This window comes from Catharus ustulatus, chromosome 3 (assembly GCF_009819885.2).
Source record: "Catharus ustulatus isolate bCatUst1 chromosome 3, bCatUst1.pri.v2, whole genome shotgun sequence".
NCBI classification, from domain to species: Eukaryota; Metazoa; Chordata; class Aves; order Passeriformes; family Turdidae; genus Catharus; species Catharus ustulatus.
In genome coordinates, this window is record NC_046223.1 from 15,590,746 (window position 1) to 15,611,586 (window position 20,841).

At 41.4% G+C, this 20,841-nt stretch overlaps 1 protein-coding gene across 1 annotated transcript in view; it reads left to right on the plus strand.

Moving 5' to 3' along the window:
- The first annotated feature begins 1,637 nt into the window (after window positions 1–1,637).
- FSHR (follicle stimulating hormone receptor) overlaps window positions 1,638–20,841 on the plus strand; it is an 82,214-nt gene continuing 63,010 nt past the window's right edge. Inside the window, exon 1 of the mRNA XM_033055649.1 lies at window positions 1,638–1,789. Within this exon, the coding sequence (XP_032911540.1) occupies window positions 1,638–1,789 (152 nt within the window). The remainder of the gene's footprint in view (window positions 1,790–20,841) is intronic.

The window sequence follows — 20,841 nt, forward strand, 5'->3', positions numbered from 1 at the left end:
ACTCCCTGAAAGGTGGCTGTGGTCAGGTGGGGTTGGTCTCTTTCTCCAGGCAGCACTGACAGAACCAGAGGACACAATCTCAAACTGTGCCAGGGGAGATATAGGTTGGATATTAGGAAAAATTTTTTCATGGAAAGAATAAAAAAGTATTGGAATGCTTTGCCTGGGGAGGTGGTGGAGTCACCATCCCTGGCTGTATGTTAAAAAAGAGTGGATGTGGCACTTGGTGCCATGGTCTAGTTGAGGTGTTAGGGCATGGGTTGGTTTTTATGATCTTGGAGGTCTCTTCCAACCCAGTCATTCTGTGATTCTGTGATTCTTTGATTTGTTAATGCTTTTTGATTATGAAAGAGAAAAAAAAATTAAAATCCATTACAAACAAGCTAACAGCAGCTTTTAACAAGATTAAGAAATCCTTCCAAGCAATGGGAAGGATTAAATGTGAGTCAGGTTCAGCAGAATCACCCATGGCTCCCTCACTTATTTAAAATGCACACGATTTATAAGCTCTGTGTGTCTGAAACAGCTATTTACAGTTTGAAAGAAAACCAAATTAACAAAATGCTCAAAAAACCCACAAAAACAAACAAAAAAAAAAACCCAAAAAAACCCACCCATCAAACAACAAGAAAAAAACCCCAAAACCACCTTCACGTCAAATGCTCATTTCAGGTGTCTTTGCAGAGAAGTGCAGCTTGAGTAAGTGACAGCAAAGAGCTCACAGGGCCCCTTCCTCACTGATTAATATTTGTAGTGAGATATTTTAGCTCCATCAGAAACAAAACAAATAGGGACTCAAATACAAGATTCAACATCTATGTCTTCTGATTATATTCTTGAAACTGTTTTCCTTCTGTTGCATCACATATAGTCATTTGGCAATATTTCTGGGATTTCTGTTCCAGATGATGAAATTAGTTTACCAGTCCACAGGGACAATTTGGATTGTGGAGTTTTCTTCTGTTTGGGTTCCAATAAAGATGCCAAAGGAAAAAAAAAAAAAGGAGATGGGAAAAGGAGATGAATCAGCAACTGCATGAAAAATAACCATAGTTTGTGGAAAAAAAAGGCATTATTTAGCTCAGGCTTCAGGTCCAGAGAGCTTTTACCCCATGAAGTAGACTACACAAAATAATAACATCTTACTTTTGCCTAGGAGCAGTACAAAAGCAGGGGCCCTTCGATCCATGAATGGGAGCATAAATAGTGCCATAAATAGAATGTTTCTCCTTCAGGGACAAAAAGGACCTGGGCTGCAGAAAGTAAAAATGCTTTGTTGGCCCTTGGTCTCACCAAGCAAGACATGAAAAGCAGTGTAGCTGAGAAGGAAGAAACTTTTCCCAGCATATTAAAAGAACCCTGGTTAGTACAGCTGGGCCCCCTGATTTCGACACCTCTTCAAATACAAAATACTTGTGTCATTAAAAATCAGCTTTGCTCATCTCTATCCCCACTCCAACGCCACAAGGAATTTGGGGTCATGAAGTCTTAAAGACTTTGCTGAGAAGTCATCCCCTAAGAGCCACATGGTTTGTCCCAGCTTTTTGGGCGGATCTTCCACCCAGGGAGTTGGCCTGGGAGGTCTCTGCGTTCTTCCCTTCCAGATAAAGGAGACGGGCACAGATGTGGAGGCAGAGATGTCTGCAGCCCTGGCGTGCTTGCTGCTGCTCCTGGCAGGCTGCCTGGGATGCCAGCAGCACGCCTGTCGCTGCCTGGGCAGGGTCTTCATCTGCCAGGAGAGCCAGGTGCTCCAGGTTCCCCGGGACATCCCTGCCAATGCCACCGAGCTGTAAGTGGGGAAGGGGAGTGGTTGGGAGCTGCTGCTTGGCAAGCCAAAGGGCAGGTTTGCAGGGAGTCACTTGGGACACTCCATGCCAGCTGTTTGCAGAGCACAGCCCTTCCTCTGGCACTCAGTTACACCTTGAAACTCCTCTCCATTTCTCTGGTCATGCTCTTTGTAAGATCTCTCTCAGGAAAGGATTTTTCATGTTCTAATGCAAAGTGCAGGCTAAATTTGAAGCAAGCATCCTTGGTGCTCTGACAGTCTAAGTTTTCTCTACTGCTTTGCTTTAGCGCTGTTGGAACTTGCAGAGCAACTTGTCTGCCCCAAACAACTTGATGATGAGTGTTTGTTTGTATTGCAGGAGCTTTCCAGAGGTTTGCGCTTGTTTGCAAAGCAGCAACTTAATGTTTTCCCTTTGAAATCTTAAAGGGGTTGCAGAAAGGACTCTGATAAACATTCAGAGGGGATCCTCCTCCACCAGAGGAGCAGCGTGGCTGTGGTTGGAGGGAGTGAACAATGCGAAGATAGAGGAGGGGGTTTGTCTCTCTTAAAACTTCTTATTATTTCTGATTATTATTTCTTATTATTATTCTTATTATAGAATTAACATGAGCAATAGTGTGCAGCAGCTGTTTTCTGTGTCAGTAGCACAGGCAAGCAAAGGAGTTTGCGCAAGGGCAAGTATGTAACTGCAAGCGGTTGTTTTCATTTTAATAGTTTAAAGGCAACTTATATCACCCTTTGCCAACACCCCCACAGACATCTGGCGTTGTTGCAACCTAAAGCAAAACCAAAAGGAGTAGTCCTGGATAAAGCCTTTGATTAATAAGTGGAGTGGTAAGTCTGAAGGGAGAATACAATGAAGAACGATGTGTCACTAGTTAGAAAAATACACCCCCATCCCCTTTCTACACACCACAGTAGATCCATGGTTATTATGCCACAGTTTTCCTAGGGCAGAAGTTTTGTTTTGTTCAGAAGCAAGAGTTGTTATGCTCACTGACTAAGCAGACTGCAGTGAAAACTTGAGAGAAATGTCTGAATTAACCACAATAGGTCAGTAAAAGTTTAAATCATTCTCACAACTAGAGGAAAAACTAATCCAACTGTGATTTAGGTCATGTAAATCCTGAATGAGCTGTGCTCCAGGCATATATAGCTAATTTTGTTTAATTTTGCTTTGATTGTTTCTATAGATTACACAGTTAAGGTCTGCCTTCTAGGGATTAAGCAAAAGCATTTTTAAATTATTTCTGCAAAGAAGTAGAGTATCGCTGAAAAGCACCTGTTAGTAAAATGGGATTTGTTGTCTCCTTGTTAACTTCTCAGGAGTTTGTTGAGGATCCAAATTTGTGGGTTCTTAGCACGAGTGTTATTCTCTAAAACAGGCAGTATATAACATTAGTGTCACTACAAACAATAAACAAATCCTTTCTTCTGCCACTGCTGTGCAAATACTGGAGTTAGACTCTCTCAACCTCACTCTCATCTCACTTCCTCAAAATAATCCAGCTTTTGTTTTTTTCAGTATGTAATTCAGGTCCCATTCCATCAGCATAGCCCTGGGAATGATTTCAGCATGCCTTAAAAATTTGGAAACTGCCCAGAGCAGCTTTGAATATACCAAACCTTAGCATTACCAAAGCTAGATACATTAGCTGAAGTGCCATCAAGTGACAAATAAATCTTAGATATTTTCTTCAGGATCAAAGAGGAGTTCTAGAAAAGTGCTTTCCCCTGCACCCCTCCACTCAGTGCCCAGTGGGGTGATTCAGGTGACTAAAATAGGTTTTACTGCTCCAGATGATGCTGCAGGTACATTCCTGGTAGCAGAAAAATCTTGCTTTGTGTTTTCTTAGAAAGTCTCAATGAGTGAAAAGGGTTATTAAATCAGTGCACCAACTTAAGCACAGAAGGTCATGGTATCTAAGAACCCTATACAGGACACAAGCAGCTATGTACAGCTCCTGCAAGGTACTTTTTTCACTTAAGGGCTCATTCTGAGAGTCTGGATGCAGTTTGTTTTTATTTAATATAAAAGGAGAGGGTTTCTTCAATACACTTACAGCTCTTCACCTTCCCTTACATGATCTTGATAGCTTACCTAAGTTATCTTAGAGTCCTTCCCTAGTGCCTTTAAAATGTTGAATAGCCTGCTGGTGAATGCTTTAGTGTGAGAACAGGAGTCTGCTCAGCCTCAAGCACATCTCCCTTTGCTGTGTTTTTCTGTTTCGCTCCAGCTGTGTCTCAAGTTGGGACACTGGCATGTGGCAGCCAGCTCTGACACTTGGCAGGAAAACCCACGACAAAGGTAAAAATTTGAGCCTCACTGGAAACTATCTCTTTGCCACTGCAGAATTTTTTAATAGCTGTTTTTTTGTAGTGTTTGAGGGTTGGCCCAGAACTCATGCTGGCACAAGGGATTTCTTTGTGATTGGCTTCCCAAGAGAGAGAGCTTAGGCTCCAAAGGAAACATGAGCTCTGCAGGGTGGTGCATGAGACTGGGGTTTGATCCTGGCTGGACTGGCGTCTGCTTTAGCAAGGGTGTTGCAAAGGGAAGGCCTCTTACCATGAGTGATTTCATTTTGTACTTAACTTTGTGGAAACAGAGCAGGGATCAGAATCCACAGGCTTTCATCACTCCAATTTCTGCCATATCTGCTTTTTCACTTACGGGCCAAAACTTCATGAGAGGATAATTACAGGTTAGGTTTGTACATTGCTTTCTGAAGATTTCCACGCAGTCTGCAGCTGGCATGTTCCGAGTGTTTACAGGGGAGGCTGTAGTTATTGGCTGGTTTGCTTTATAATCTTTGCCTGGATAGAAGAATTGTAGGTATTTTTTTAATAGATACCAAAATGCCTGAAAGATGGCTTTGACTTACAACTTTGGAGAGACCAGAGGCTCACCTGTATCAAGTATTACCAATTAATTGCCTTAGGGGAAGAGGGGAAAGAGTGACTCAGTAGCAACTGCACAGTTTGCTGCTTGAAGATCTATTCTAGCCTTAAAATCCAGTGTAGAGTTTTGTAATCCATCATCAGTATTCAGCAGGATTTCATTTATTTGAGGTCTTGCTTTGATATAGTAAGGCAGACAAAAATAACATTCTCAGAAGGGATCCTTCTTAAGATTAACAAACTACTTCAAGCAGAAGCATTTGAATAGCACCAAGTAACAGGATAACAGGAAATGGCCTCAAGTTGTGCCAGGGGAGTTTAGGTTCAATATTAGGAAAAATTTCTTCCCTGGAAGGGTCATCAGGCATTGGAATAGACTGCCCAGGGAAGTGGTGGAATCACTGCTGTGATGTGGCACTTGAGGACATGGTTTAGTGGTGAACAAGGTGGTGCTGGTTCCACGGTTGGACTCAATTATCCAGGAGTTGTTTTCCAACCATAGTGATTCCATGATTCTAGGAGGCAGTTTAGCCATTGTCAGAGCAGTTTAGAGGTATGTTATATAGAGTGTTTTCTCCCAAGCATCTGCAAACTATAAACAGCAGGGTTTTTTACTTGTTTGCTGCATAGGTGTTTTTGTACAATTGCTCAAGGATATTTACTTTAGGCTATCAAGTCAAGGCTGAGTAGATGTCTGAGCACTAAAACATCAGCTGCCTAGAAATAGCAAGTCCTGTGTTATGTACTGAGTCAGATGTGCTTCCCAGGGACTGAAGCTGCAAATGATGTGAATTGTAGCTGCAACAGTGTTATTGACAGCTGCAATTAGGATTTTTTAAAATTATTCTTTCACACTTAGAGTTGAAATTACACTGAAACCTGCAAACAGCTACACTTCTTGCTTGAGTGTTTATACTGATGGACTGACCTTAACTAAAATGCAAGGTGTGAGAGGATAAAGTAAACTAACGAAATGAAGACCCATGAAGCTTTGAATTCTCTGTGTTGTGGTGGTTAATCATACAGTAAATCAATAAACCCATATTTTTTCAGGAATGAGAAAAGAATGTTTTCACAGCAGAGCACATTGAGAACATATTACATGCTGACTAAAGCCTTTTAAATTATTTTAATTCAAACCAACTTTGCATCTGTTAGAGTTTCATTATTCTCTTCCTGAATTTATATTCGGTTCCTACTTTGAAAGAGAAAGCAACAGAGCTGCTATAAGATTGCTGTCTGTATATCTGTGCAGTGGTCCAATGCTTAGGTTAGATTCTGTATTTGACATTTTAATTTGGTGGATAAAATGAAATGGGTAGGTCATAAGAGAGGAAGAGAAAGAAACAGAAGAAAATTACAGAATAGGATAATAAACTCAGCAGGACAGATCCTTGGCTGGTATAAATGACCAAATATATATCTTTATAGAAACATTCCATTTCTAAACCTTCAGGAGCTTTTGAACACAAGGAGCTATCACACAATGGAAGCTGCTTTGCAGTGCAGCACTCTGCTGGCTTATTCCTGATGTTATGAATAAATACTTGCACGTGGCTCTCACCTTACTTACAGGGTCTGCAGCTTGATGCATATAAGAGAGAGGGATGGCCAAGTCTGAAGATGTATATGTGTGTGTATATATGTGTGTGTCTATCTATGTATGTATAAAATAGATATTTTAAATGGAAGTGCATTCGCTTGAAATTTAATGACTTACTAAATCACTGAGCTTTTTGCAGGGAAACAGTTAAAGCCAAGACTTGATTTTGTTTTCATTTGGTTTTGGGGTTACCAAGTTGATGCCCTTCACTGGGGTCAGCTACAGAGAGATTCTCTCATTGTATAAATTGTGTTTTTTCCAGTAGTCTGTGTTACACACACACACAAACCAGCCTGTTTCTCATCCCCACACATCTGAAACCAGGCAAAATAGGCTTCTGGGCTGATGGGCTCCATGTCCTGAAATAAATAAAGCCTCTCGGTTAGACATTTTGGATATGTTCTGGTTCAGTTCCTATGAAGAATCAAAACATGCCTACTGAATGAGATAATAATAAATGTTTTTCTAAAGTGTTTGGAAGATTAAAGTAGTAATTTGTAGGAGTTACATTTTCTTGTCTCAAATATGGTGTCTTCATCTTGTGTGTCTCCCCATTCAAGTCATGAATATAGTTAAAAACCCAGGAGAATTTGACAGTAATGTTATTCAAGAGATGGGATCTGGTAAATACCAAAGTTAGTGTTGAGCCACAGCAGGAAAGAAAATCCCTGCTAAGGTCTGAAATTAGCAGTTTTAAACTAAAATGTGGTAAAAATTGAGAAACTGGTAAGCCTAGGGGACATTGCAAAGTAGAATGGAGGTCTATCTTTTACTTCTCCAACAAGAACATGAATCACTAAGCAGATTTGAGGAGTCATGAATTCACTGGTGTCATGCAGCAGTTAATTTCCTTTGCTCTGAATGGTGTGTTGGGCTAAACACTTCAACAGTATGGATGATTTCCTAGCTTCATTTACTCCCCTTACAACAGTTTCTTACAACTCATCAGTTCTCACTCTGCAGAAGTAAAACACTGTGTTTCAGACTTTGTTGCCTTCTCGTGTCTAATATTAAAATGCATTAACTCCATCTCTCATCCCATGCAGGGACACTCTGGCACAGGGAATCCTAGTGAGTATCACTCAAAGGTGACTCCTGCTAGCTGGGAGAGCAGAGCATAGTCAGAGCTCTAGGGAAATGCTTTCATGAGTTTGAGTGACATTAAAGTGCTTATGTGGTCCAGCCTCAGCTTCAATGAGCTGCCTTCTCATCCCTTAGACAGGCAGTTCAGGGTATTTATGAAGAAGGGATGCAGAAAGGGGTATGAGTGTGGGTGCCCTTCATGCTCTGACCAGCAGGGTACAAATTGCTGTACTGTAGGAGTTACCAAGCCAGGACAGTTCATCTGTTATCCCTGTATTTGTCCATGCAGTTGTGCTTTCAGCTCCTCAGTCAGGTTTATAAATGGCATCTTGGGAATTTGAATTCATAATTTTCTAGATCAGATACTTAGCAGATTCATATCAGCATTGCAGTATTGAAGAGTAAAGCTTATTATCTCCCTCAATATCCCAGGCCATGCAACTTAAATAAAAAATAAAATTTAAAAAAAGCTTCTCAAATACTTGATAATCCCAGATAAATTTCTGAGATGATTTCTGGAGGAGAGATCCCCAGTGAGACCTGTCTTTAAAAGCTGCAAATCACATTCCTCTGGAAGAGTGTCACACATAAAATGTGTGACATAAGCCAGCAGGAGCAAGTCTACTGTGTCCCTCCAGGGTTTTCTTTGCAGATGCTGGAGGGTCTCATCAGGCTGACATGTCACTGGAAACACTCTTGTGTGAGAGTTTAACAAGGGTGACAGCGGAAGAGAGTGGATGAGGAATGCCACAAAAACAGGAAAAGAGTGGCCCAGAGGAGAGGTGCTAAGTAAGAATATACATCCCAAAGGGAGAGCTGCTCTGACTGCCAGCAGTTTGTGTGCAGGAGGGGGTCCTGCAGAGCCAAGCAGAGTTATCTGCCAAAGAAAAATCAGCAAACCTATGAGACACCCAACTGAGGAGCCAAAGAAACCCATGCAGAGTTCAACACGCCGCACTCTCTCCTCTCTTGGCAGTTTAGTTCGCTCTGCTTAACTTTCCTGAGTTCTTGTGCAGGCAAGTTAACAGCTATTTGGGGTAGGCTCACAGTTAATTTAAATTGTCATAGCTTCATTAACTTCAGTGGAAAGAACTCCATTCATTTTCACCATCTGGCACTGGGGACCTCTCTCAGCCATGTACTGTTCATTTTGGCAGCATCTGATTGGGAATGAGTTTGTGTGTGGGTGTGGATGGGTGTGGATGTGTGTTCAGTAAACAAGATAGTTTGGGCACAAAAGACAGGTATTATTTTTCATAGTAGTTTATTACTTTTAGACAGTCAGTGGAAAGAGCTCTGGTAGGAAAAGCCACTTTTCTTTGTTTAAGACCTTGACCTTTTCAGACAAACTCTGTAAATTATTTCACACACTTTGCCTGTAGTTTGATTGGGCTGCTCTTATTAGCAGTGAAATTTAAGTCATTAAAATGAAGCTTATTTCAAATTATAGGTCAGGCCAAGCATGGATTTCATGTAAGAGTATAGAAAATTATTTCTTCTAATTGTCTTGCATGCACTATAATAAGGAGCCTGATTTCTGCCTTTTTCTTAGGTGTAGTTTCTTTGATCTTGGGGGTCTAGGGTCAGAACAGCTTGTGGCTTGTTTACTTTTGCTCGATGTTTTCCTCCAACTATGTTTAAGTCTTTCAGAAGCTCAGCCTGGAAGGTAGGGATGCTTTTTATCTCCCATTACCTTATCAAGCCACCTACAATCATTTGCTCCTGGGTAGCTAGAGGAGAATTTACAGACTGTTATTATAGGCAGAGGGAGATATGTGTCTGAGTGAAACAAAAACAGCCTCCAACCCAACTCAACTCTATGAATCCTTGCTTTTCATAAATATATTGAGCTTACTGAGCCTCCCTCTTTGCCTGGACTAACTAAATAGTGCTGTATCCTTAAACGTAGCATAGTTAGATCTTCCTGTAGACAAGATAGCCTCAATTTAAAGCATATACCCACTAGGTGAGCTGCAGGCTGAAGCTTTCAGTTCTACTCACTCTCTTATCTATTCAAGGATGCTATTAGTAGTCAGTATTTTAACATATTTGCCTGGAAATTCTGTTTTGTCGATGCCTATGGAGCATGATGCTGATAATGGTCCTATTGACATAAAGTTTCCCCATATCCACATACATGAGGATGTACTTTCTGATATGAATCCTTGTCCAAATACAGCTAGTTAATTGGAATTAATTTGTAAATATTTATTAGTCAGGAGTCTGTGAATCTTCAGTGATTTTCCAAAAACACCATGTGCATAAATATGCAGTGGGGAAAATTTCCAAGTTTTCAGTGTTTGATTCATCTTTTGTTTGAGAGTGGAGCAAGGGGGAATATACTTTCAAATGAAGATCAGAAGTTTTCTTTTAAATTTTAAATAGTAGTATGCAATGAAGAACTGGATGGGCTGTGTGAAGCTTGGAAAAGAAGGTGGTGCTTGTTTTCTGGAGAGTTCCTGGTGTCCTATATTTATGTTCTAAGCATAAAACTTTGGGATAGCATGAGATAAAGACATCTTCCTTCCCTCTTACCCCAAAACTAGATCCTACCCCAAGAACTATGTCCACACACCTGTGTATGTGCACAGAGTGTCTGTGTTTAACTTCCTCTTCCACCAGTTTGGCTCCGGGCAAAGAAGATGAAATTGGAAAACAGTAGCATGGATCTGTAGCTGTAACTCCTAAAAGGGCCCAGGCTAAAATGGGAGAGAGTAATAATGGAAGGAGGGACCCTCTGCCTGTCCCTTTTTCCCAAAACCAGGAGCATGGGATGGGAAGATGTGATATGTGGATATTTGAGGGTGGTTTTCTTCACTGAAAAGGATTGTCACATAGCCAGGTTAAGAATTAAAATGGTTTTCTTTTGAACACACCTTTGAAAGCCTCTTAATGGTTTCATATTCTGTGCTATGTCTTGTGCTTAGAGAGAATCTCTGGTGTAACAGTCCTGCCTACACTTGGCTTTGAGAGGTTTGGATTTCAGTGCTTACCTTCAGGCTAAGCTTTGATTTCTTTTTTTCACTTGTACCATCACATGGTATAAACACATAGTCTATTGCCTTTAATAGCCCAATAGGCATTTTTGAGGGCCAGGCCCTTTGTAAAAGGGTATCCTATTCCATGGGAAACATTCATGCCTGTGAGAGCCACAGACATTCACTAAGAAAGCACATCTATTCCAGCAGTGAAAGCACCACCTCTGCTGCTTTCTCTGGTGTCTCCCGTCTCTCCACAGCTTTAAAAAAAAAAAGGAGCACAGATCAGCTAAATCCATTTCTTCCTTCTTGATAACTACTGGGAAGCAATCAATTCTGAAGAGTCTTTCCTTGGAGTCCAGCCTCCCAGCAGGAATATTTATAGACACACATGAACCTCTGAACAAGCAAGGTGTAAGTAGAGGGGCTATAAACCCATGGAAAGACAGTGGGTTGATGCTAAAAAGCTTCTCTTGTCCCCAAAGTTTTCTTTGGCCAACAGCGCTGCTATGGAAATTTTTGCTTTTCATTTTTGGTAAGTGAAGAGTCATAAAAGAAGCACAGACTGTGCTAGAAAATGACAGCAGACCAAGAAATGCCTTGGCAGAAAAATTCTCTCTAGGTGGAATTACTGGTTTGAGGAAATGCTCGCTGTATCAGAATCCCATGAGCTGTAATTTCCTATCTGCAGTATATTGTTGCCATAGCAGATGAAGCCCAGACCTCATTCTCCAGTCCTTTGAAATCAGCATTAGTGGCCCCTGTGAGGGAATACCCTACAAGAAAATCCAGGGTCTGATTCCACAGGCATTCACACACATCCTAATTGCTTGCCCAGGCAGCTCCACTGCTTCCCAGTGGGACAAATTGCAGGTGCAAAAGTACCTGTCTGCACATATTTGCAGATTCAGGACTTTGTGCTATTGCAGTAGACAGGAAACCACTGTGGGGAAAAATAAAATGGGAGTTTTTGAAAGCACAAATGAAATAGGTTAAAAAAAACCTTGCATTTATTTTAAATTATTAGGGGAGATTTTAATTGTTTTCATGGACCACATGGAATTGATAAGACTGTCTTAGGGCTCACAAAGCTTTCTATAAATATTAACAGGTTTCACAACATTCCTGGTAAGTATGTAAATGTAATTTTATCCATTACAGTAAAAGCAAAGCTACGGGTTGCAAGAGATGAGCGATTTCCCAAGAGTACAGGCTTAACCCACCTTATTCACCAGACTGTTCTCCTATGGCAAAATGTTTCCCTTTTCCAAATAGCAAACAACAAAAAATTACCTCTTGCGTATTAGTATTTCTTTCTAATAACTATTTCTCAGCAGAGAAAGTTATAACTCTACTATTTTTAATGGCAAGTGAGGCGTAAAGTTTCAGGGTTTTTTCCCTCAAATGCATTTTTATTGACTTGGTACATCTGCATCATCACCTTTTCCACTTTCTTCATTTCTGCACTTTTATTGTATCAGTTTCTGTCACTGTATTAGAAGAGCAGCATTTCACAGTAGTGTTACAGTCAGTAATTTAAAGACAGCTGAGGTGGAGATTTTTGTGAGTATTTCAATTATGGCTTACTGTTGGCTCTGTTGTGGTCAGTAGGGCTGCCTATGGAGCACTAATTGGAAGGTTTTCACCCTTTTATGAGTTTAATTGCTCTCTGTATATTTCTTCTTAGCTAAAGATCTTCAAAAATGCATGAATGTTGCATCTACAGGAATTCTTTTAATATATATTTACAGTATTCATATAAAAAACAGTGTTTTTGACTTCCTTCATTTCCCTATAAGTTATTGCTTTGTTATGTCTGTGTGGCTGAGCACACTGCCTGGGCCCACACCCCAGAAATCATGTTGGGTTTTGAACACTTTACCCTAGAAACTGGCACACGTCTGTCCAGAGCTTAACAGAGCACTTTACAGGCTGGACATGGAGCCAGCAGTCTCCATGAAGTTCCCACTGAGGAGTGCTTGCCCTTGGATGTGCTGATGCCCTGGTCTGGTGGGGACAGCTTGTAGCCTCAGGGCTGCAGACCAGCCTCAGCTCAGGTTTTGCCATTTAGTTTGTCTGCCAGAGGCGTGGACGCTGTCTGGAAGGGACGCTCTGGCGGTACTGGAAATCAGGGAGATGGGGTCTTTGTTCAAGGCTTTGAAAGACTTTGCTTTTTTTTCTCCCTGTGTGTCAGGCTGCCAGGAGCCGGCCTTGGTTCTAGGTGTGGATTCATCTCTTTAGTGTCCTCCAGGCTGAGTGCACACAGTGGTTATCAGCTAAAATAGGCAATGAGGCAAGGGGTGCCTCAGAAGTTCCTGCTTGCGTCTCTTTGAAGATTTTCTGCATTCCACAGAGAGCTTCTTAACCTCTGATCTGGTGGGGTGGCAGACTGCTATTTTTATTAGCCTAACTTGCCAGCTAGAGTACATCTTTACAATGTCCATTGTATAAAGGAGTTTACAGATTCCCATAAAACACCACATGCTGGTATCCTACTTTTATGAACAGCTTTGCCTTCAGCCTTTGTTGCATAGCAACAGAGTTTTGTTAGTCTGAACTCAAATGATTCAGGATGGCTCTCAGTCCTAGAAACCCAATAGTCCCAGAAGCCTTGAGCTTCAATGAGATGCCAACTGTTTCCTAAAAATGGCCCAAAGAAGGAAAAAAGGTTCACACAGACTATGTGGAGGTCTAAATTTCACCTTCAACATCAACCATAGCATCAGTTTAGGAGTTTCTATGGCTTTGAGTTCCTTCTAGAGGAAGGCCTATTCCAGCCTCAGTATCTCTATTTCAGCAGCTGCCTAACAGAAGCTACTGCCCATGTTTCCTCTGTCAGCCTGCCTAGGAGATGCTTTCCAAGCTATGCTGAGCTTGCATGGTCTTTGCCCTTGCTGATCTTATTGAAGAAGTGGTGATGTAAAATACTGTCCAGAAAGTGTCAAACCAATCACTAATCATTCCCTGCTATCTCCATGCTGAAATAGCAATACTCACTGAGAGGCTACTTCTGCCAGATAAAGGAAAATCAGCCAAAACATCTGTGTGCCTTGGAAGATTACTCCTGAGCGAAGGAGACAGGAAAATCAAAAAGCATACACAAAGGCAGAGAATATTTTGGTTGTGGCTTTCTGTATTTTCAGTTCTTGCTATATAGGATGAAGAAGAGGCTGTGATGCTTAATATCTTTTTTGCCTCTTTTATATTAAGACCAGTTTTCCTCAGGGTAGCCAGTCCTTTGACCTGGTAAATAGGGGTGGGGAGAAAACAGACCCCCTCTCATCCAGGAGGATGTAATTAGTGATAGGCTGGGTGGTGACCCTAGAAACTCACAAGTCTATGGCACCAGGTTTGACTCACCCAAAAGCACCAAGGGAGCTGGTGGAAGGGCTCACCAAGCCACTTTCCCTCATTTACCATCAGCCCTGCTTAACCAGGGAAGTCCCAGATAACTGGAGATTGCACAGTGTATCACATCCACCCACAAGAAGGGCTGGAAGGAGCATGCAGGAAACTGCTGGCCTGTCAGCCTGTTGTCAGTGCCAGGGAAGGTTATGGAGCAGACCATCTTGAGTGTGATCACAAGTGCTCACAGTGTGATCACATGCAGGATAACTAAGGAATCAGGCCCAGTCAGCAGGACTTTAGGGAAGGCATGTCCTGTCTGACCAACCTGATCCTTTATGACTAGGTGATATGACTGCCTAGGGGATGAGGGGAAGCCTGTGGATATAGTCTGCCTGGACTTCAGTACAGTCTTTAATGCTGTCTCCCACAGGATTCTTCTGGAAAAGCTGGCAGCCCACGGCTTGAACGAGTGCACTTGTGGCTGGGTTAAGATCTGGCTGGATGGCCGGACCTAGGGAGTGCTGGTGAACATCCAGCTGCTACATATCCATTAGGTGTCTGGTGGTGTCCCCCAGGGCTCACTACTGGGGCCAGTCCTGTTGGATATCTTTATTGATGATCTGGATGAGGGTATCAAGAGCACCCTCGATCACAGACAGCACCAAGCTGGGTGGGAGTGTTGATCTGGAAGCTCTGCAGAGGGATCTGTACAGGCAGGATAGATGGGCTCAGACCAGCAGTGTGAGGTTCAGCAAGAGCAAGTGCTGTTCCTGCTCTTACACCACAAAAATCCCGTGCAGAGCTACAGACTGGGGGTAGAATGGCTGGGAAACTGCCCAGCAGAAAAGGATTTGGGGGTGCTGGTTGGCAGCACTGAACATGAGCCAGCATATGCCTAGGTGGCCAAGAAAGCCAATGGCATCCTGGCCTGTGTCAGGAATAGTGTGGCCAGCAAAACCCGGGCAGAGATTGTCCCCCTGTACTTGGCATTGTTGAGGTCACACCTGAAGTGCTGTGGCCAGTTCTGGGCCCCTCACTGCAGGAAAACATTGAGGGGATGGAGAGACCCCAGAGAAGGGCAATGGAGCTGGGGCAGGGACTGGAGAGGGAGTCCAAAAGCAGCAGAGAATGTTCTTTTAAACACTGCAGCCTTATAAACAAAGCCCTTGGAAATAAACATCCTTTACAACTGTCAAACTCAGAACAAATATTCATTTTCTCATTGCCAGAAGCATTCCTTAATCTGAGAAAGTGAGAGAGAATGACTGTGATCATACCTACTCTTTGAACAATCTATTTGCAAGAATAGATATGAATGTCATATTGAAAAAAAAAAAAAAAAGTGGTTGGCGATTGAGGCGAAATAATCAAAAGGGCTGAAATAACAAGCACTGAATCTCACACGACAGGTCAAGGGGTATAAATTAGCAGCACATTTTCTTGACAAAATAATCAGCTACAAAATCCATGCATTCTCACATTTCTTTGCAAGGCCAACTTGTCTTTGAAACTTAAAAGATTTCCATGTAAAACATGGAAAAAGAAGATTCTGCAAGGAAGCTGCAATTAGAGTAGAGTAACGATGCAGACCTTTGAAATAAATCTGAGGGAACACATAATGATTCTGGAAGGGCAAGTGTGAAACTTTGCAGGGACATTTCAGGTTTAGTGGTTGATGCTGACTGTCATTTTTGCTTGCCCTTAAGCTAAACCAAACATGGTTAACCAAGCATCTTGCAGCAAATTCTATCAACTAGATAAGATGTGCAGCACTTAATGTACAGAACGTTGGCTGATTGTGGATGTCACCAGAGAAGAATGTGAGGCCAACTCATCTTTTTCTGTTAGAAACTTTGATTGGGACAATTCCATCTCAGCATGAAGAGATTATCGCTGCACCACTGATTGGTTAACCTCTGTTCCCATTATTCAGGTTTCTGCATGCAGTAAATTGTCTGTCCAGTACATATTGAAAAATCAGTGGAAGAATTCCTATTGATGTCTATTAGATTGTGTCGTAATATTGGGCCCAATTAAGTCTTTTACTGCATTGCTTTAGCATTTGGCCATCAGCCCTGACAGGTCAGCTAACAGAAGCCAAGGAGTCGTGGCAATGCTTTTCTCATGTGACTCATGAATGAATGTTTAGAATAAAATGAAAGCATTAGGAATAGCCAAATTCTTTTACAACTTATACCCTTTAATTACCTTCTGTCACAGCAAGTTATCATTGTTTTTAATTTAGCAGACATTCTCACACTGGCAAGATGCACTGTTTCATCCCTGCTGGAAATGTTGGTTTGCTTTTTTAAAATTTTAATATGACACATCAAGGAGGTGGAAGGAGAGCAGAGGTTTCAAGCACCCTGACATCTGGTACTGTATCTTATGTTTCCCTAATTCTCTCTTCAAGGTGAGCAGCCAAGATAAACCAACGATCTGCAGCCCATCTAATTTGCTTTTCCATCATTTTCTTAAGTTGTCTTATGTGCAATAATCATTACAGTGTAAGTGACGCTGCTGGGGAAATCAACTCTTCCTCACTGAATAGGAAATAAATTACACTACTCTTGAATCATAATTGGTATTTTGCTTATTTTGTTGGACTTGAAGTTAACCACTGGGTACTTTGCCCAGGAAAGTTCTGTGTCTTCTGGCAAAGGCACTGCTTGCTACAAACATTAAGGAATCTACTTCAGATCGAAATATAATAAAAAATGTTTATGGATCTACACTGAATTTTCTGTCAGATGTTCAATATTATGTCCTTGAAGACTACAAAGTCTCTGAATATTTATTAGCAAGATGGAAGTCTATTCCAGATAGGCTTTGAACCATGCTCACTACTGGAGCATGTGAATGCCTTTCAGTAGTACACCTGTCATATATTCTATTATTACAAGATTACTATTCCTCTTCTACTGTTTATCTATAATTCACCTACAACAATGGAAAAGACTCTTATGTGCTCTACGTGAGCACAAAGCCCAGATAACTGATGCCAGCTTTTCAACCTGAGGATGAATGGGAGTTAGCAGAGGTTATCAGCACCTTGCATTGCTCTCACACAGCTAGGGTGTTCTCCCAGATTGTGTCAAAAACCTCTTCAGTTTTACTGTATTTGATAAAATAAATTAAGGTTTGGTAGTTTGTACTTGGCTTAAATTTAAGAAAAAGTTTTATTGGAGGGGGGAAAAGGTGGGGGCTGGGGGGTGTTTAAGTGCTTTAATTTTCTGTGTGGCACTTACTCCAGAGCTGATGCTGGAGTGTTCAGGATAAAATCCCTGTGATGAAAGGACAGCTCCTCAGTGACCAGGTTCTCCCATTAGTAAGACAATGCAGCTTCTCAGAGCAAAGTCCCTTTGGAAAAAAGAATCCAACTAAACAAACAAAAAGCATAAAGGGGAAAACGAGGTGCCTGTGTGCACCTGTCTCCTCCCATTTCCCAAAGCCTGATTGAAGTTAGTAACACCTCCCTTGTTCCCCTCCAGTGGATAGCCCTTGGCTGAGCACTGGGGTTAGAGAGACCTTCTGAGTGTTCTCCAACATTCTTTCTTGACCTGCTCTGTGGAAAGACACTTTTCCACTGATCTGACCTAGCATCTCTTCACGTGAGAATTAAATCCTGTATATAATGCAGGATACTTGGTGCTTGCTTATCTATTTAGTTCTGTACTCTGTAAAATTCTGCATTTATCTTCAGGAAAAAAAAAAAAAGGATTATTTTTGGGTTTTATTTATTATTTTGGGTTTGTTTTTCTCCTTCTGGGGAAAAGGAAAGGGAGTCTGTGTTTGTGTTTGGATAACCTGGAGTATTTTCAGTATCCAGCTCTGTGTACAGCTGTTCTGGGAGAGATACTGAAAAGCTGCAAGTGGATTCTTTTGCCATCTTATCACATTCAGACAAGAGAAGACACCCTTTGGCTTATAATGATAAGCTACAGCCTTGATCGATTTGATCTGTTCTTTTGTTCTTCTTCATAATTTGAGCTATTGATTCTATTTATTAAAACTAATTTAAAAAACACAAGCCCTGAGTGCTCTGCTGTTCCAGATCAGACTGCTCCAGGCAGTCTGATCTGAAGCTAATCCATTCACTGCTGATTTATTTTCACTTTGTTTTCAAGCAGAGCTCTGTTCTGCGTTTCATTTTGGCTTTTTTTGGTCCTCTGTTTCTCTCTGAGAAAAAAGGCATATTGTTTCACACCTCCAGTGAAGCAAGCAGGGTGGTTTAGATTCCTTTTTCTGATACATGAAGTGAACTCAGGAAAGTTTACCTGACTCTTTTTCATGCAGTTTTGTTCAGAAGGTGGCCCACTGTGTATTGTTCTCTGTTGTCTTAAATCAAAGCAGTGCCTTTATGCTAGGGAAAAAAATGTATTTACTTAAATGCACTCAGTCTTGCCATCTTGCAGTTCATGGGAGTCACCATGTTCCTAAACTAAGGGCCAGCAGAGGAATGATTTTCCTGGGACTTCCTGGGAATTACAGGTTTGCTAAGAGCTGGTTGATAGTTCTCTAAAAATAAACGCCTTTATTCAGACTTAGATAAATCGAATGAAGACCTTCTTATTCCAAACAGATTAAAAGACAAACCTGAAGGAGATAGGCATTTTTCAGCACCAAACTGTCTTTGAGTTTCTGGGCAAAGATCAGCATTTAGTGACCTAGTGATATATTGTTTACTGTCAGTGCATTTTGTTAGTGATGCTATTAGGCCTTCCTTCCCTCAGTTTAACACAATTATTTAAATCTTTAACCTCCAAATTATTTGACTGGTTCAAAGCTCTCTGAGTGTCCTGCTTGGGCAGGTACTGCATATTGTGCCTCCTGTATCTTTCAGCGTTTGATGCTGCAATGTATTCTTTCCACAGTAAAAAAACCCCCTCATAGTCAGTTCCTAATTTGTGCTGAGGTCTACTTGGTCATTCTCACAATCTTGAAAAAAATTTCTTTTGCAGTATGCCAGGACTATCAGCTGGAATCAATCAGGCAAAAATAAGACTGATGACATTCAGGATACTGTCATGAAGGAAACAGGGCAAGGTAATATAGAGCAATATCCTCTGAAGCCTTGATCCAGCTTGAAAACACTGTGCTTTACTTCAGAATCAATATGGGCACAGCAAGATGCAGTCAGTGTTGCTGAATATTTCTTTGTAGGTTAGATATGCCTTATGTAGTGCATTAGGAAGGTACCTTTGTTTTGGCTTGAGAGCAACAGGTAGATTATTGATGGGACACTTGCTACAACCAACATTTAGGCAAAACCCTGGTTGTTCAGATACAGTAAGAAAGAAACTCCCTGCAGCTTGTTTACAACGTGATCTCGCCCCAAACCTTCACAGAGATATCGTAGAGCCCAGAGAGCATCTTCTGCAATGGGTCAGCCACTCAGATTTGACCCATCAGCTCCAGCTAATGCTATTCCCCAGGTCTCCAGGCAGGGTTACAGCCCTGCAAAGGCAGATCATGGTAGGTTTTTCTTCTGTAGGTAGGGACTCCCTCCTTTACCTGCTCTCTCCCTGCAATATCAGTTATGGCTGTAAGTGAATCAAGTATCCTATGCACAACAGGGAGTCTTAGGATCTGCTAAGGTTAGCTTAAGAATCAGACAAGCATTCAAGATACGTTAACACAATACTCCTCCAGCATCCAAATAATTCCAGCCCAGGGGTTGCCTGAAATTTGTGTTGAAGCATCAACACAACAGTCCTTGCCCACCCTCTCCAGGACTTGTGTGGACCTGTAACATCCCTTTAAGCTTTCCATGCCAAAAAAGTCAGAGTAAAATTGGTTATTCCTCTTACAAAAGTCATATTGTGTCTTTGATCAGCACTAGTGCCCTCCTCTTCACCTTTCCCAATCTCAAATACCCTTTTTGGGATAGAAGGGATCAGAACTGCACCCTCTGTTTTTACAGTAGAGAAGAGAGGGGGAGGTTTTAGAAAAGGACTGCAGCAAACAAGTGACACAAAACCCTTAAGCATTTAGAGGATTATGAGCCTCAACCTGCCTTCTAGTCCACCTCCCAAAGAGGGCCTGGGAGAAGGGTAAGGGCCAACTTGAGATTTTGCACTGGCAGTTCAATTTGTCTGATTTTACATAGATTATCAAAGTTACCTAGGAAAAGAATTTGTGGCAAGCTGAAACATTCTTTTAATATTTTCATTATTAAGGAATGCTGAAGCGTTCTTGTCACATTTATTTTTGGTAGTGTCTTGTGGAGCCAATTCTGTGCAATGAAATGGGAGTCTGGAAGAGGTGCTGAAAAGCATTAAATCGTATCAGCAAGTGCCACATCCACATGCCTTTTTTACCCAGTTTTATGCAAGGAGATGCCTATCACAGTTCATTTAGAGACCTGATGTCACAGTCAAATCAAGAAATATGATGGAAGGGTGTGTAGGAAGGGGGCAGAAGTCTCATCCACTGAGGTTAAATGTTGAAAAGAATATATTTTCCCAGGCATAACTGCTAAACTCTTTCTTAGAGGTCTTCCATAATCTGCAGCTGTGCCATGAGCAGGTCAAGTTTCTCCCATCTCTATTTCACTTTTCTATCACCCTTTTTAGGAGGACTATGTATGTTTATTATTTTTAAGTGCTCCATGGAGGGTTCATGTTTGAGAAGCACTCTGAAGGTGAAAGCACGAAGCACATCTTTATTCCAAACACAACCTAGCATTTCAGTTGCCAGAGTGGTCAAGGTGGCCTTTTTCTGAAACAATACTACTCACTTTCAAATGCAATAAAGATCCATGCTTGACAACAGTACAGGCTTTGTCCTGTGTAATACTGAGAAGAGACCTGTCAGTCTAAAAGGAAATAGTACAGTTAGTATTTTTAAGGATAGTGGCACACTATCTGCTATGCTATATTTAGTCAGGAGCATCATTTTAATGTGTGAAAATAAATCCATGCGTAATGGAACGTAGATAGACAAATTCAGCTTTTTGGAATGGCAAGATAATTCCTGCTAAAATAATAGGAAATGTAATTATTTATTTGGTTTTGTACATGGAGAAGTAAGGCGAATTCCTTGCTTTTTCATTCCTTATCAAATTGGTGATGTCTATGGGGGAGACACCTCAATAACAGAGAAAAACTGTGAGGGAGAAGAGATACTCTTGGTAGAATGCAGGA